The 16016-nt window shown below is 42.6% G+C and overlaps 1 protein-coding gene across 4 annotated transcripts in view; it reads right to left on the minus strand.

Annotated features, from left to right (window-relative positions):
* Positions 1 to 16016, minus strand: part of EXT2 (exostosin glycosyltransferase 2) — a 200218-nt gene that overhangs the window by 151773 nt on the left and 32429 nt on the right. For all 4 annotated transcript variants that reach the window (XM_033207210.1, XM_033207209.1, XM_033207211.1 and 1 more), the window contains 2 exons: positions 14858 to 14997; positions 11354 to 11447 (listed from right to left, as the gene is read on the minus strand). In XM_033207210.1, the coding sequence (XP_033063101.1) occupies positions 11354 to 11447; positions 14858 to 14997 (234 nt within the window). The remainder of the gene's footprint in view (positions 1 to 11353; positions 11448 to 14857; positions 14998 to 16016) is intronic.

Below are 16016 nucleotides of genomic sequence, written 5' to 3' on the forward strand. Positions count from 1 at the left end.
TCCACTTGAAAAAGGAAAAATAACATGTTTGTGCCAACAAGCTGTACAGAGTAGTTAGAAATATATATGCCCATTGGATTTTGCTTATCACTACTGACCTCTTCCTAAAAGCTTTAGTTAGAAGAAGAGCAGGAAGATATAAAGTACATTCTGAGGGCTTATTCTACCCATCCATCCCCCTTTGGAAGTCAAAGTTGGAAGGTTTAAAGGAGAAGGAGAGTAAGGATGCTCTTTTTAAAATGCCTGGAAAAACATTCTGGGCAGGAGATGCCAAAGATTTTGGAGCTCCCATCAAACCACTGGCCTTGATCCAGGTAATGGTTTTTCCTTCCCCTCAGCTGTCTGCTGCAGTTTTCCAGCAAAGAAAGAAAGAAAAGTGGTAGGATAGAGGGAGGAGCAGCCTCTAGTCCACTTCTCTATAACGGAAAGGGTAAAAAGGGCCAAGCATCGCAGGCTGACATTTATGGAGGGCCTGGTGTTTCCATGATACTCTCCGGGAGGATTATTGAGGGTTAACAGTCTGGTCTAAAAGGGTCAGCAAAGCAGACTGATGAAAGTCCCTTTCAATTCGATGACAGTGATGCTGTGGCGGCAGAGACAGCAGGCTGGAGCTGGCAAAGATATGCGAGCAGAGGTCCAGCCAGTCAGACTGCCTTTAGGAAAAAAATTCATTGCAAACCTGGCCACCCTAACCCTTCAAGTTGCCCAACTCACTTGCTGAAGCATGAAAGCACAAACTGCCAGTGGAATGGTATTTCTAAGCTTGGGATAAAAATAAAAGCCCTTGGAAAACCCTCTTTTGCCTAACCCTTCCTGCCCTGCCCCTACCAATGGCCAACGGTGAGGCTCCGGACCTGCAAAGGTTAATTATCTTGCTAGTCTTTCACCTCTGCATCACTGACCCACCACCCAATCCCTTCTGCCTGGCATTTTTCTTCAATTTTAATATCAGAAGTTTCACACGCCTGCCTGAGCTCCTGGACTCGGCAGAAAGGCCCATATAGCTGTCAGCAAACTGATAAGGACTTTAAAATGACTCCACAGGGCCTCTTTATAAAGAAGAGCCAAAGAAGCCCATAAAGAAAAGGGCAGGGGCCACGGAAACCAGCCGCTCACACTGTTTTAACGTGGCATTAAAATGAGCTGCAGATTTATGGCAGTGCTTTAGCCCCTGGCCCAAATCATGTGGGGGATGAAGCTCGTCTCCCCTCTCCAGCGGGATTTCCAATATGGGATGGAGCTGGCTAGAAAGAAATGGGGGAAGGGAGGCAGAGGCAGCAAAATGGGGAGAAGAGGAAAAGTGAAGAGGCAGAAAGCACCATGAAAATCAGATATCAGAACTCATTCTCCTTTCGGCAGGATGTGAACAGCTATTTCTAAAAGGTATGTAACCAGTCCTCCTAAATTCACATAAAAATGCCCGTTATTTTTAGCTTATACTCAGTAGACTGCAGCTCCTCAGCTGTTTACCACTCAAACATCTATTCTGATTTTAACTTTCCTCTATAAGTTTTTTAATTAAAAAATGGATAAACTTATGATCAGACAAAGAAAAGAACAGAAGGCCGGGCGCGGTGGCTCAAGCCTGTAATCCCAGCACTTTGGGAGGCCGAGACGGGCGGATCACGAGGTCAGGAGATCGAGACCATCCTGGCTAACACGGTGAAACCCCGTCTCTATTAAAAATACAAAAAACTAGCCGGGCGAGGTGGCGGGCGCCTGTAGTCCCAGCTACTCCGGAGGCTGAGGCAGGAGAATGGCGTAAAACCCAGGAGGCGGAGCTTGCAGTGAGCTGAGATCCGCCACTGCACTCCAGCCTGGGCGAAAGAGCAAGACTCCGTCTCAAAAAAAAAAAAAAAAAAAAAAAGAAAAGAATAGAAGGGGGAAAAGGCTCAGTACCATTTTTTTTTTCCATTGGAAAGAGGAAAGAAAGCAATAATACTTTATCCAAATGTGCCACTGCATTAAAAAAAAAAAAAAGATCAGCTAAAGAGTCACTGATTTTTATCTCCCTACATGTCATTCTGATCCTCACACATACACGCAAAAAAAAAAAAAAAAAAAAAAAAAAAAACAGAGAGAGAGAAGTGAACCTCTTCCATGCCAAGATGTAAAATGTACACCAGAACCCACAGGAATAAATTCCCTTTCAAGTTTCCAAGCCCAGAAGCAAATGCATAATACATCCGTAGTTGTAACTTACTGTGGTTCTTTAAGACCACTCTGCATTCCTTGGAGGTTCCTTCTAATACTCAAATGCTGACTGCCAGCATAGAGCGGGGGGCCAGAATCTACATGCTCTGAGTCAGTGATCTCATTTAATCAATACAACTACTCCATATTATTATCAGCTCCAGGTTATAGATAAGAAAACAGAAGCTACAAAACTGGTACACACCCGGCAAAGCAGGATTCAAACTCAGGTCTCTCCAACTCACAGGCCCACGGGGCTTTCCAGTACCAACATTCTTCAAACTTTCTGGACTGGGACCCACAGTAAGAAACACACAAATACATTTTATGCAACCACTCACTACGGGAACAAAAGTTACAGGAAATATTTACCCTTACTTTGTATAAAGCTCTCTAATAGTTTCCTATTATATTTCATTAAAAAAAAAATGCCAGTCGTGAACCACTGAATTGATTTCATGATCTCCTAATGAATCATTACCTTCAGTTTGGAAAATACTGCAGTACACCATGAAAAAAAAAAAAAATCACCAGACTGGGAGTCAGGAGACCTAGGTTCCAGCTGCAGACTGGGCCTAACAATTCGTTCTCAAGATTACTCCAACTCTAGGGCTTACTTGTCATTTGTAAAATACAAGGAATGGGTTGAATAATTTCTAAGGTCCCTTCCAGCTTTTTGATTTCTTTCCTAAATCTCTTCAATTATATTCACTGCTTTCCCCTTGCCTCATAAATCTTTTCATTACCTTCCGCTTGTTAGTTACCATCCTTACCTTCAGTTCCCAACCAAGTTCTTTGTTGCTGGTATTCAAAGCTCTCCCCTGCCTCCCACGCCTGGGCCACCAGATGCTCCTCTTACCTACTAGTCTTTCCACAGAACCTCCTGGTGGAAGTCAGTGCCCTGATGCTCACCCTCCCTATCTGAGGTTACCCAGTTGTGAAGATTCCTTTCACCTTCTGATCCACTCTGATCTTGAGGTCATTCCTGGCTCTCCTTAGCATAACTGAGTACATAGCACTCCTGGCCTTATAATTTATGTATTACTGAAAGTTCTCTTTCCAGCAACCTGAGGGCTTTTCTTAAAGACAATATCTGTGCCCACCCTTTAAAAAGTCTCCCTCAATATGCCAATACAATACTAGGAACTTAAGCAAGCAAGTCCTTAATCCATATTTATTTAACTGATTTGCATTATGAAATTAAGGACCCTAATTCTCCTAAATTTAAAGAATGCTTAGGTGAGCTACTCTTAGAAAAGTCACCAAACCAATTAAAACTGGTATCACAATAAGATGAGCGACTATTCTATACAGTCTAAGTTCCACATACTACTCAACTGTATTTGCCTAAAGACAAGACAGACCAGGGCTACCAGGGAAAGTAGCTTTATGGTCTCTCCATCTAGACTGTGAGAATTTAGATTTGCATTATGAAATTAGGGACCCTAATTCTCCTAAATTTAAAGAATGCTTTGGTGAGCTGCTCTTGGAAAAGTCGCCAAACCAATTAAAACTGGTATCACAGTAAGACGAGCGACCTATACAGACTAAGATCCACATACTACTCAATTGTATTTGCCCACAGACAAGACAGACCAAGGCTGCCAGGGAAAGTAACTTTATGGTCTCTCCATCTGGACTGTGAGGATTTAGATCTCAGAAGCTATACAAAACAACTGCAAATCAGTCCAAACCTTAAAGGCAGGAAAATTTACTTACAGGCCCTAGTGCATTGTAAATCTGAGACAGTTCTATTAAAATGCTTTTTTTGGCTTACCATCAGATACTTGGTAAAAGTCTTTTTCCAACAAGGTTCTTAATACCAAAGTTGAAAAAAATAGTTAAACACATAAAAATCATCTTCCTTAAGCATTCCAATTAAATGAGCCCTTATTTTATGCTGCTTTAAAACAACACATATTGACAACTTTCCTTCACAATAGGGATATACGTACATAGGAAAACTCAGAATACAGAGTGCTACTGAAAAAAAAAAACTGAAATTTAAAATATCCCACAAAATGATTACACCCGTCACCAAGGCTCTCCCACTGGCCAAAGAGCATCCCTTTGTATTAGAACCATCGTTGTCTATTTCACAGGAAGAACTCCAGGGATCAGGTCAATGTGCTCTGTTTAAGGGAAGCAGCCAGTAACTGTTTAAGGGCAAGTACAAAAGCAGAGACTGCAAAACACAGCTTGAAGTGGCATGTCAGAGGGGAGGAGGAGGGGCAGGGAATATTTGGCATTTTTTAAAAAGCCCCAAGAGTCCAGTTTATGTATATTTTTAAAAATCCTCAATTTCACAGTGGGGGTGCAGGGTGGATAAGAATGGTAGACATTATAATATTGATACTGGAAATTAGAGTGAAACCTTTTCCACATTCCTCATAATATATTTCCAGGGATGTGTCCAGTCCTAAATGTATCAAGCAACCACTTTTTCAAGGAAGACTATTCAATAAGCACTTAGCTTGAATTGTTGGGAAGCTCATCCTGATTTTTACCCTCAATCCAGGCCACACAGCTCTGTGGTTTGAATGAAGTTGTAGGCAGCAGAACAGAGTGTGCTGCTTGTCTGTCCCTCACATGTTGTGTGGTCTTGGGAGGATTACTTTATGTCTCTTTATCCTCAGTTTCTTCACATAAAAAAATTGAGATTACTCTTCTAATGGTCTAGCTTACCACTCTGTTGAGTCTGCTTTGTAAACTGGTATACGCTGGGGGTGGGAAATGAGAGAGAAATGGACACAGACAGCTATATAACTGTCATGGACATAACAGACCGGCCAGCAGCACAGGGAACCCTCAGATAATACATCAGTCTGGGTTGCTAAGGTTTCTAGACATCTGAGGGTTTACACCTTTAAGCAAGTAACACTTTTTAAAAATAAAACAAACATTTTAAACAGAAAACTTCATAAAATATATTATGCAAGATCCAATATCTTAAAAACACATATGCTAAACGAAATTAAACTTAGCTTAAAGATTCAGGGGCATCACCATGAATAGTAATTTCTATATTTCCTCAATTGTAAGATGCCCCATTAATAATAATACTTTTGTGGGAAGAAACAGAAACTACGTTTGATGTTCAAATTGATGATAAGACTTATTTGGATGTCAGAAGTTCAAAATATGGAAAATAAAGATGTACTTCTCTAAATTGAGGAATTCTGCCATCCTATAATGATATATCCAGGATATAGTGAAACCTGAAAAGCTGGCTGTCCTTACATTCAACATGCTGAAAATTCTTTATTATTAAAAATAGCTTTTCCACCCAGTGCAGTGGCTCATGCCTGTAATCCCAGCACTTTGGGAGGCCGAGGAGGGCTGATTGCTTGAGGCCAGGAGATCGAGACCAGCCTGGCTAACATGGCAAAACCCCATCTCTACTAAAAATACAAAAATTAGCTGGGTGTGGTGGCATATGCCTATAATCCCAGCTTCTTGGGAGGCTGAGGCACGAGAATCACTTGAACCCAGGAGGCAGAGGTTGCAGTGAGCTGAGCTCGCGCCACTGCACCCCAGCCTGGGTGACACAACGAGCCCCTGTCTCAAAAAAAAAAAAGCGTTTCCATCTTTATTCATACCAGATTGGCAGATAACCCATCTCAGATACCTTCACTGTTAGTAGCCTTTCTTCACTTTAAAAGTGTGGCTTCCAAACTACTACGACTATGGAAACCAAATAATTAAATGTGTTGAAATTGTATGCAAGTAGGATAAAATAAGAGACCCTTCATGGGGCTCTCCTACAAAGTACATGAACTTTGGTGTATGCACACACATTTACTGTTCTGTGGCCTCTTCTACTCTCTTCTTGATCACTACTAGGCCCAACTATAGTCTAGAGGTTTTATTTTCTTAAATAAAAGTGTTTTGTCTTTTTCCTAATCAGCACACTACATCTACAAGTACTTCTCTGCAGCACTAATATTTGGTATGCTTAATAGAAAAATATGAAGGCGCATTGAGATGGATCAGTGTAGTAGACTGAAAAGAAACTGGTATTTTAATGTACCCCAAGTGTTAAAGGCTAGAGAGAAAAGAAGATGCTGAATGTTTCTGTCACCTCAAAGGCTTCTAGTCAATTGAGTACAAAGAAGAGTTCAAAAGCAAGGCAGGCTCCTGACTTCCACCTCCTAGTGTGGCTGAGGTTAGAGGTCACTGCTGGTGGAGCCACTGACCAATAAAAGAATGTTTGGAAATTCTACTCAACAGATAAACTGGGGATCCATTTACACCTTCCTCCCTATCCACACAAACATTTCTAACGATACAGTCTAGTGTCTATCCAGCCTTCCGAGCCCCCAGATTGTGTACTTTTTCTTTGTGATTCAGGGGAGACTGGGGATATGAATGTTCCATTTGACTACAGAAAAATATGTAGCTGCATACTTCTGCCTGCCTTCCAACATAAGAAAGACGGCTGATGGAACTCCCATCTCAAGGCCTACCTCAAATTCTACATCTCCAACAAATTCATCCTGACAGCTTTAGCCCCAACTTTCTCTCTTCCATTTCAGACCCTTCATGTACATAGAAAAATTGGCATCCTCTTCTCAACTTTCTTTATGCTTATACCCATATATCCCCAACACAACTATTAGTCCTTTGTGAATGTGGATCACGGATTTTTTTTATCTCCTATAATCTCTCCCTGCTCCCCGCAAAAAATAATAGGGATTCAATACATTGACTAGTTAATCATTAGCTCACGGGACAATAAAGACCAACTAAGAAGTCAGCTTATACTGTTACAACTACTATCTTCTACTGACTTAGGGAACTGTATTTTAACTTCCCCACAAAAAAGCCCTATAAGCCCCCAGTAGTCTGTCCAATGCCACGTACGGCAGCACTGCTCACTGGTAACCTTCAGAACAGATACCAGAGACACAGGTTGTACTTTTTTTCAAAAGTCTTAGTCTAACTATAGCTGTTACTGACATTGGGCTCTAACCTTGTAGTTAACTTTTTGGCTGCTACTATCACATCTAAGGTCAAGAGGGGAGTTTAATTTCTTTTCTTCGTCAGGCAGAACGACTTTCTCCCTTGGTACACACAAAATTCCCATCACAACAAGGACTTCCACCACTGCAGACATCTGTCAGATCATAGCCTTTCTGATTCTAAACTCTAAGCTGCAAAATGTTGCTCCAATACCTTCCTCACCGAGATCCTACCCCACATTTCTGGGGCCAGATCAGAAAGTTTGGCTCTACTGCGTCTCGGGAGAGTAAAATCCTGTGCTAAGCATTATTTCTTCCTCATCTGAAAGAAACGGTCTCTAGAGAGCAGCTATCAGGAAGATGTCAGTGTGAAACACCAGAGTGGCTCATGGCATTTAGGATTTCTTGGAAAGATTTAAATACTCAGAGGGAAAATGAGTTAATTAAAAGTGGATGGAGACCTCTGCTGGCTACAACTGTTCAATGCAGCTCCGTAAAGCTAGTTCAGAGTTTCTAGGCAAGCAAATCCGATCCCCTGTTCCTCATCCTTAGTTCATTCTGACACAGCATCTAGGGGCTCCAAGATATCACCTACTGATATAATAGGCTTTCCCCTAAAAGTTGATGCCTGTCTTGCAAAAAGACCCACCTCTGACCTCCCTAAAGAGAATTCACTAAGGTATAAGAACTTTTCAGAATCAGGTGTTTTACCATTTATTAAATTACTCCTGCCAAGGTCAGGTTAAATCAATAGAAGGTAAACAGAAAGCAAAATGACAAGAATGTTTTGGAAACAGTGTATTTTGTTTCCAAAATTAGAGTTCCAAAAGAACTCTAATTTTAGAGAGATGAGACATTAACTATCTATAAAGAACAGCGGTTCTCAATCAAAGCAATTTTGCCTGCCTTCCACCCTCAACCCCAAAGGGAACAACTGGCAAGCAATGTCTAGAGACATTTTTGGTGATCACAACTGAGTGGTGGGCGGTGCTACTGGAATCTAGTAGTAGTTGAAGAAACCTAGTCACCCTTCATACCTAACTGGAAATTACTTGAACCAGATAATCTCATATCTAATTGAGATCGGCCCTCCCTAGAAATGTGGGGTTGGGAGAAGAAAAGAGGTCATTTTGGGAATATGGATTACTCAGAGGAAGAGTAGTGGGACTAGTGAGGCGCCGCAGTGGAGAGCCTTAGACAGTCCGAAAGCAGCACAGGGAAAGAGGCTGTCAGAAAGCAGAGTTAGAAGGGGGGCTGGGAAAGTGCCAAGACCACCTTTCTTTTCAAGCTGGCATAGTCGACTGTTCACTACCAGAAGAGGCAAGTGGCCCTTGTGACTACAGCTGTTCAAGGGGGAGAAGAGATGACCACTAAATTATTAATGTTGTCAAGGAGAGTAATATTCTTGGTAGGGACAAGCATTTCATAGAGTTTTTTAACAGCCACATGGAATATAAGAGATTATTTAGCCAACCCCTTCATTTCATAAATGAGAAAATGGAAGCCTAGGGAGCTTGGGGACTTACAATGGTCATACAATTCAAAGGGACAGAGCCAGGGATCAAACCCAAGTCTTCTGACTCTAAGTATGTCTCTTTGGACCCAAATAACCCAAAAGTACACTGTTTTAAATGACCGGCATTCATTCCATCTCAACTGCTCTATGATTCCGAGCCAACACTGAACATGACGAAGCTTATCTCAGACCTGTGGTTCCCATACCACCCTCCTACGGGCAAGAGTACTCCATGAGCTGGCAGTAGACGCCGCTCCAAAAACCAAATGATTCTCTTTCCCAGCTTCAGGGTGGAGGGGTGGAGAAGAAACTGAATAAAATTTGTGCATTTTAACCTCCCCAGTTTTTTCTTAACCTTTCTAGACTAGATTCTAGTATAAAATAGTCTTTGCTTTAGCATACAATTCTCTATTTAGTTTTATTAATAAATCAAAATTCCATAAAAAGTAACATCAAGTGGGCCAGGTGTGGTGGCTCACGCATGTAATCCCAGCACTTTGGGAAGCCAAGGCGAGTGGATCACTTGGGGTCAGGAGTTCGACCAGCCTGGTCAACACAGTGAAATTCTGTCTCTACTAAAAATACAAAAATTAGCTGGGCATGGTGGTATGTGCCCGTAGTCTCAGCTACTCAGGAGGCTGAGGCAGGAGAATCACTAGAACCCTGGCGGCAGAGGTTGCAGTGAGCCAAGATCATGCCACTGCACTCCAGCCTGGACTACAGAGTGAGACCTCTTGGGGTAAGGAAAAGGTAACACAAAGCACACAAATATTATGACTCCTCAAGGAGCATTTCCTTCTACACAAGTTTTAGGAACCACAGGTTTAGATAAAAAATCTAGAGATCTCTGGACTGATTTTCTGATTCACTGAAACTTAGATGAAATCAGTGGTTAAATAACAACTGGGAAACCCAGAAACTTAAAACGAACATGAGGATGTTATAAAGAAACTGCAGGGAAGCTAAAACTAACCTGTGATTTGTGTTCTAACCAGAATGCCAAAATGTTGTACAGATGAGGTCACTGAGGCCCAGAGAAGGCAGATCCTTACCTAAGGGTACAGAGTTTGTAACCCACAGAGCTGACACCAAAGCCAGGCAATCTGAGGTAAGAACCTACAGACTCAATCTGTGTCTAATAAGAAGTTCACTGTCATAATAAAGAGGGTGGACTGAACACATCCACTGACCCCTCTCTCTCCTAAAACCCTAAAATGACAAGAGGAATTTTCTAAATTAAGGTATGCATACCCTAAGATAAAGAAAATGAAAGACAAGATAACAGCATCAGAATGTGGAAGCTGAAAAGTAGAGGAAGAAGTGGTAACTGATGCTATAGACTCAAGACAGCGGCCTCCTAAATCAGCCGAGAAAAGAAACTTGAGTCACATTGCAGAGCCCCATGTCAGGGGAAGAATGGGGTTCAAGCAGGAGGACAGACTGAAACTTTAAGAAACAGTCAGAACCTCAGATCCCCTCCCCACATAGCCAGGCAGATGCACTGCCCCCATCCAGACAGAAGCCTGTGGCCCATTCCTGGGACAAGGCCAAATGCAGGCTCTCTGCCTGAGGGTGAGGGAGCCGAACTAACAGCAGGGGGTTGCATGGAGCAGCTACGCACTTATTGCTGAGAATCTGCCAAGCCTCTTTTCCTGCTCTTCTCCCACACAGGTGATTTTGACGAAGATTAAACCTTTTTAAAAGTCCATTAAAAATTTCTGGGCAGGGCACGGTGGCTCAAGCCTGTAATCCCAGCACTTTGGAAGGCCGAGATGGGCGGATCACGAGGTCAGGAGATCGAGACCATCCTGGCTAACACGGTGAAACCGTCTCTACTAAAAAATACAAAAAAAAAAAAAAAAAAAACTAGCGGGGCGAGGTGGCGGGCACCTGTAGTCCCAGCTACTCAGGAGGCTGAGGCAGGAGAATGGCGTAAACCCGGGAGGCGGAGCTTGCAGTGAGCTGAGATCCAGCCACTGCACTCCAGCTTGGGCGACAGAGTGAGACTCTGTCTCAAAAACAAAAAAAAATTTTCTGGGACAGTCTTCTTAACTTTTTCACCTTGCTCAATATTTAAAGCCAATTAAATGTCCTTCAGAAGAAAGAAAGGGAAGCAGGACTCAGCGGGACACAAAGTGGAGTATGAGACAGTCAGAGAGCAGCCCAGGCAATGGGGCATCAGAAGGCAGAAGAGAAATTTGGAAAGAGAGGCAGGAAAATGGCAAATGTTCCAGAAGAGAGGGGAGAATTCCCTAATTACAAAGATTGACTGAACTGGGAACCTGGCTAGTTTGTGCAGCAATAGTATCATATCAAGAGCTATACAGAAGTATTAACCTGAAATGGTCGGGCTTCCGTGGCTGTCTTAGTCACATGACCATCACCTGCTGTGACTACAAACCCTCCAAAGAGCTTCAGCTTTGCATCTCTTATGGTAAGACCCTAAAATTGCAGTAGGCTTACCTCTGCAGAGTTCTGAGAGTTATTATTTCAAACCTTATTTGATGCAACTTGCCTAACACTAATTTCCTATTGTTTAAGTTTGGTTAGTTGATCTAGTGGAGGAAGTAAACCCCACTCAGACATTCAGCTCCTGTCCCTCTGTATCCAAACAGTCAAGGCCACCATTTCAGTACCACCCATGTCACATCCCCAAGAGGGCTGCTTGAACTTGGCCTCTTACCTGTCTCTGCATTTCTTCAATCTGTCTTTGGGGGATGCTCTGCAAAATACTGTACACATCTGGCATCTTTTCTTCTGGTACAACCACAGATGCTCTGGAGACAACAGCAAAACAGTTTACATACACACAGCCCTTCACAGAAAGCATTTCTACACACAGTCTTGTTTCATTCTCACAAGCAGAAACAACACCCCAAACCTCCTTCAGCCCCACATCCCTTCCGGTAAGTATTCTCTTTCCCCTCCCTTCCTCATTGGCTGAAGTTCTCAAAGGAGTTCTCTTACACCTTCATTTTTTAACCTCCCACTCCCTACTCCATTAATCTTTCATCCTGCCTCCACTCCACTAGTGTGCTCTAGCCACACTAGTATTCTTTCAGTCACTTGAACACACCATGCTCTGCCCTACCATAGGGTCTTTGCATGTGAAATCCCACCCACCAAGTACACTACTCTTTATTCCCTTTATAAATTAACAAATACTTTTGTCCTTTAGCTATCCATGCAAATCTATTCATTTATCTGGTGTTTATTTATGGAAGCCCTATTATGTGCTAACCCAACAGTGAATTAATCAGACAAGGAAGGCGAGAGAGTAAGCAGGCCAGGAGAATGCCTGGGGAACAGCATTCCAGGCAAAAAGTCTAACAAGCAAACAGCCCTGAAGAAGCACCATGGTGGCCAAGTTCCAGGAACAGCAAGGAGGCTATTGTGGCTGGAGCAGAGTAAATAAGGCAGAGAATAATACCAGGAAAGAAGAAATGGAACAGACAGAGTCACAGCAAAGACTATAGGACCTTGTAGGCCACTGAAAGACTTGTGCTTTTTTTCTGAGATGGGAAGCCATGAGAGGGTTTTGGGCAAAAGCATGATATAACCTAATCATGTTCTAACAGGATAATTCCATCTAAAGTGTTAGAATAAACTACAGGAAAGCAAGAACAGGAGCAGACAGAACAGCTGGGGAACACTGCAAAAACCAGGCAACAGATGCAGATGAGGGAAGACTTGATGACGGGGATGACAGGGTACAGCCCACAGGGTTTGCTAACAGATTAGATGTGGTGGGTAAGAGAAAGAGAGGACTCGACAATCACTTTTCCTTCATTACATTTAGCAGAGTTTGTAATTACATTTGTATAAATTAATGATTGAACTCTAACCCTCAATTCTACAAACTCGGCCACTCCATTAGGACAGAAAGTGTGCCGGGCTCCACTCACCAGCGTATCCTCAGCACCTGGTATATTACTGCCTTGCACACAGTGAGCACTTGATAAACATTTGTTAAGTAAGTAAATGATTTCTACTATACAGATGGGAGAACCGAGACTCAAAGAAGATTAAGTCATTTGCTAAGATCAAAAAGTCAGCCAGTAAGAGAGCTGGTTATCTCAACCCAGGCCTTCTGACTTTCAATCCATAATTAGCACTACCCAAGCAGATCTAGATTCTCATAGAAATATCCTTTCAGACTCAGCTTAGAGTTACCACCTCTGTGAAGCCCTCACCAATGCCACGGCCAATGACGGTGTGTGTCTCCCCCTCCTCCTGGCATCCCATCTGGTCACAGCTGTCTCATCACAGGATTTGGTAACTGCTGATTTACTCCTCTGTCTTCCACCACTATACCATGAGTGTCCCTGAGAAAAGTTTTGGCCTTGATTGTTTTTGTCTCCCTATACTTAAGACAGTACTAGGCCGGGCGCGGTGGCTCAAGCCTGTAATCCCAGCACTTTGGGAGGCCGAGACGGGCGGATCACGAGGTCAGGAGATCAAGACCATCCTGGCTAACACGGTGAAACCCCGTCTCTACTAAAAAAAAAAAATACAAAAAAATTAGCCGGGCGAGATGGCGGGCGCCTGTAGTCCCAGCTACTTGGGAGACTGAGGCAAGAGAATGGCGTAAACCCGGGAGGCGGAGCTTGCAGTGAGCTGAGATCCGGCCACTGCACTCCAGCCTGGGCGACAGAGCGAGACTCCGTCTCAAAAAAAAAAAAAAAAAAAAAAAAGACAGTACTTAGTAAATAAAAGGTACTTAACGAATGCTCTCATTGGGAGATAAATGCTGGAAGTGGCTCATCTCTTCTCTAAGACATGAAGAATAACTACTTGCTCTCCTCTTTCAAGTTGAGTTAGGCTCTCTCCTCTCTTTTAGGTTTCCATGGTCCCCTGTGCATACAGTTGCTCTGACATTTACCACAAAACATTATCACCGGTTTATCTTCTCTCACTAGATTCTAGTCTTCTTAGAAACAGAGACTCTAAGTTACTCACAAGAGACTTTCCAATCAATGTGAGATGAATGAATGAATGAATGAATGAACTAGAGCTACTCAAGTTGTTCAAATACTGTAGTGATCAGATTTGGACAGAAATATCAAAAAAGTTGGGAGAGGAAAAAACCAGTAAACATTTGAGGCAAGAAAAAGACTGAGAGATAGATATGAATGGAATTAATTTTCAACAACCTTCAACCTGCAAAATCTTGGGAAAATGAAGCATGAGAATAGAGGGCTATTCTGTTCATTGCAATATAAATGGCAAATACCCAGTAGAATGGAACGTACCCATCTGTACACTGGGAATGTCCCTAAGCTTTCATCTACATGGAGGCCCTCCACCACCAGCTACAACATGATGCAAAATCGATAGAGACTGTAGACCAGTGGTTCTCAACTCTGACTACAAATCAGAATTACCTGGGAGCTTTAACATTCAGAATACCCAAGAATTAGGCAAGGCTTTTTTTTTTTAAGCTCTCCAGGTGAGTCTACTCTGCAGTCAGAGTTGAACACTGGTCTAGGCTAGCAGTTGGTAACCATTTTCTGAAAAGCAACAGTCCCCAACCTTTTCGGCACCAGGGACCGGTTTTGTGGAAGACAATTTTTCCACGGACTGGGTTTGGCAGGGAATCGTTTGGGGATGAAACTGTTCCACACCGATCATCAGGCATTAATCGAATTCTCATAAGGAGAGCACAACCTAGATCCCTTGTATGCACAGTTCACAGCACGGTCCACGCTCCTGTGGTAATTTAATGCCACCACTTATCTGACAGGAGGCAAAGCTCAGGTGGTAATGCTCAGTGGCCCGCTGGTCACCTCCTACTGTGCAGCCCGGCTCCAAACAGGCCACAGTCCGGGATTTGGGGACCCCTGTGATAAAAGGCCAGATAGTGATATTTTAAGCCCTGCATGTCATCCAATTTCTGTTGCAATTACTCAACTCCACCAATGTGACACAACAACAGCCAGACTATACATAAAGGAAGGGACAGGGCTGTGTTTCAATGAAACTTGACTTACAAAAACAGCCAGCCTGCAAACTGGCCTCAGTTTGTGAACTGCTCTAGGCCAATGTACTAACTCTCTTGATGGAAAACAGAGAAAAACTATCTGTAGTAGTTCTTGAACCAGGGTATACATTACAATGACCTGAGGGGATTTTATTTATAATATACGCAGAACCACTAGTGTAGAGTTTACCAGAAGGTACTACCCACCTCTTCCAGTCAAGAACTTCAGAGAAAGGCAAAATATAGGAGTCTGCCATGACAACTGGGACACAGCCAGCTTGTAACACATCGCTCAATATCGCCTGGCCCAGCCGAGCTCCACGAAGGACCACACAGAAAGTAGCCTCCTGCAGGAACACAAAGAGGTAGGAGATTACAAACTAGTTTTGCTGATCCACTAACTTTGATCCCTATAGACCACAAAGTTTCTACAACGGTTGGCGCCAAGCAATACTGAGGCATCTTGACACAAAAATGCCAAAAGACAACAGCTCACACCTGTAAAACTTGAAAAGTTTAAATAGCTGCACTGTTTTGTATTAATATTTCTACTCTTCAATGCCACCACTGTTGGCCTTCTGCAAATGTTCAAAGTCAATGTCAAAGTCTTCCTCTAGACAGTTAACAATGTGACTTTCCGCAAATGGGTCTCTTTAGGCCCTAGTGTACTATGTAAACACACCACAGCACACTGTCTGACATCTTTTACAGTACTTACCTCGGCCTACCTTATAATGGAAATATTTTGTCTGGGAATTTCAGGCTCTCTAGAAGACCCCCTATAGGGAAGGTATCAAATCTCTTTTCATCTTTCTACCCCACATAGCATCTAACAGTGTGCTTTTTATATAGAAGATATTCATTTCATGAATTCAATGCCTCTGGAAAGATATTAAGACTGATATGTTCTATTAAAAAAAAAAAATCTAATGAAAAATGTCTTCCTCATTTACTCCCTCAAACCCCCTCCATGTGGGGAATACTTGGGAAAAGGAGAGATGTACCACAGAAAAAACAGTTGCAATAGGTAAACCAAAATATAGAGACCCTAACTATCTAACATTCTGTTTCTCCCAGTTTTTGCCTCTTAAGGAGGGGAAAAGATTAAAAAACAAAACAAAACAAAAACAACAACAATTTAAAAAAAACACTAATCTTTAAAGTTAGAGAAAAGGAAAGTTCAGTAAAAGAAATAAAGGAATTCAATATTCCGAACACCTCTGGGGATAAATGAGAAAAGCAGCAAGAGGAGAGGAAGAGAAGTCATCATGGTGCCCGGAGGTGCAGGTGGAAAGCTCCCCTGACCTCAAGAGTCAGCATCCAGATGTGGACACATGTGCTGATAACCATTTTTCCTGTCTAGACA

The sequence above is a fragment of the Trachypithecus francoisi genome, unplaced genomic scaffold, assembly GCF_009764315.1.
Source record: "Trachypithecus francoisi isolate TF-2019V2 unplaced genomic scaffold, Tfra_2.0 Lachesis_group8, whole genome shotgun sequence".
Classification (NCBI taxonomy): Eukaryota; Metazoa; Chordata; class Mammalia; order Primates; family Cercopithecidae; genus Trachypithecus; species Trachypithecus francoisi.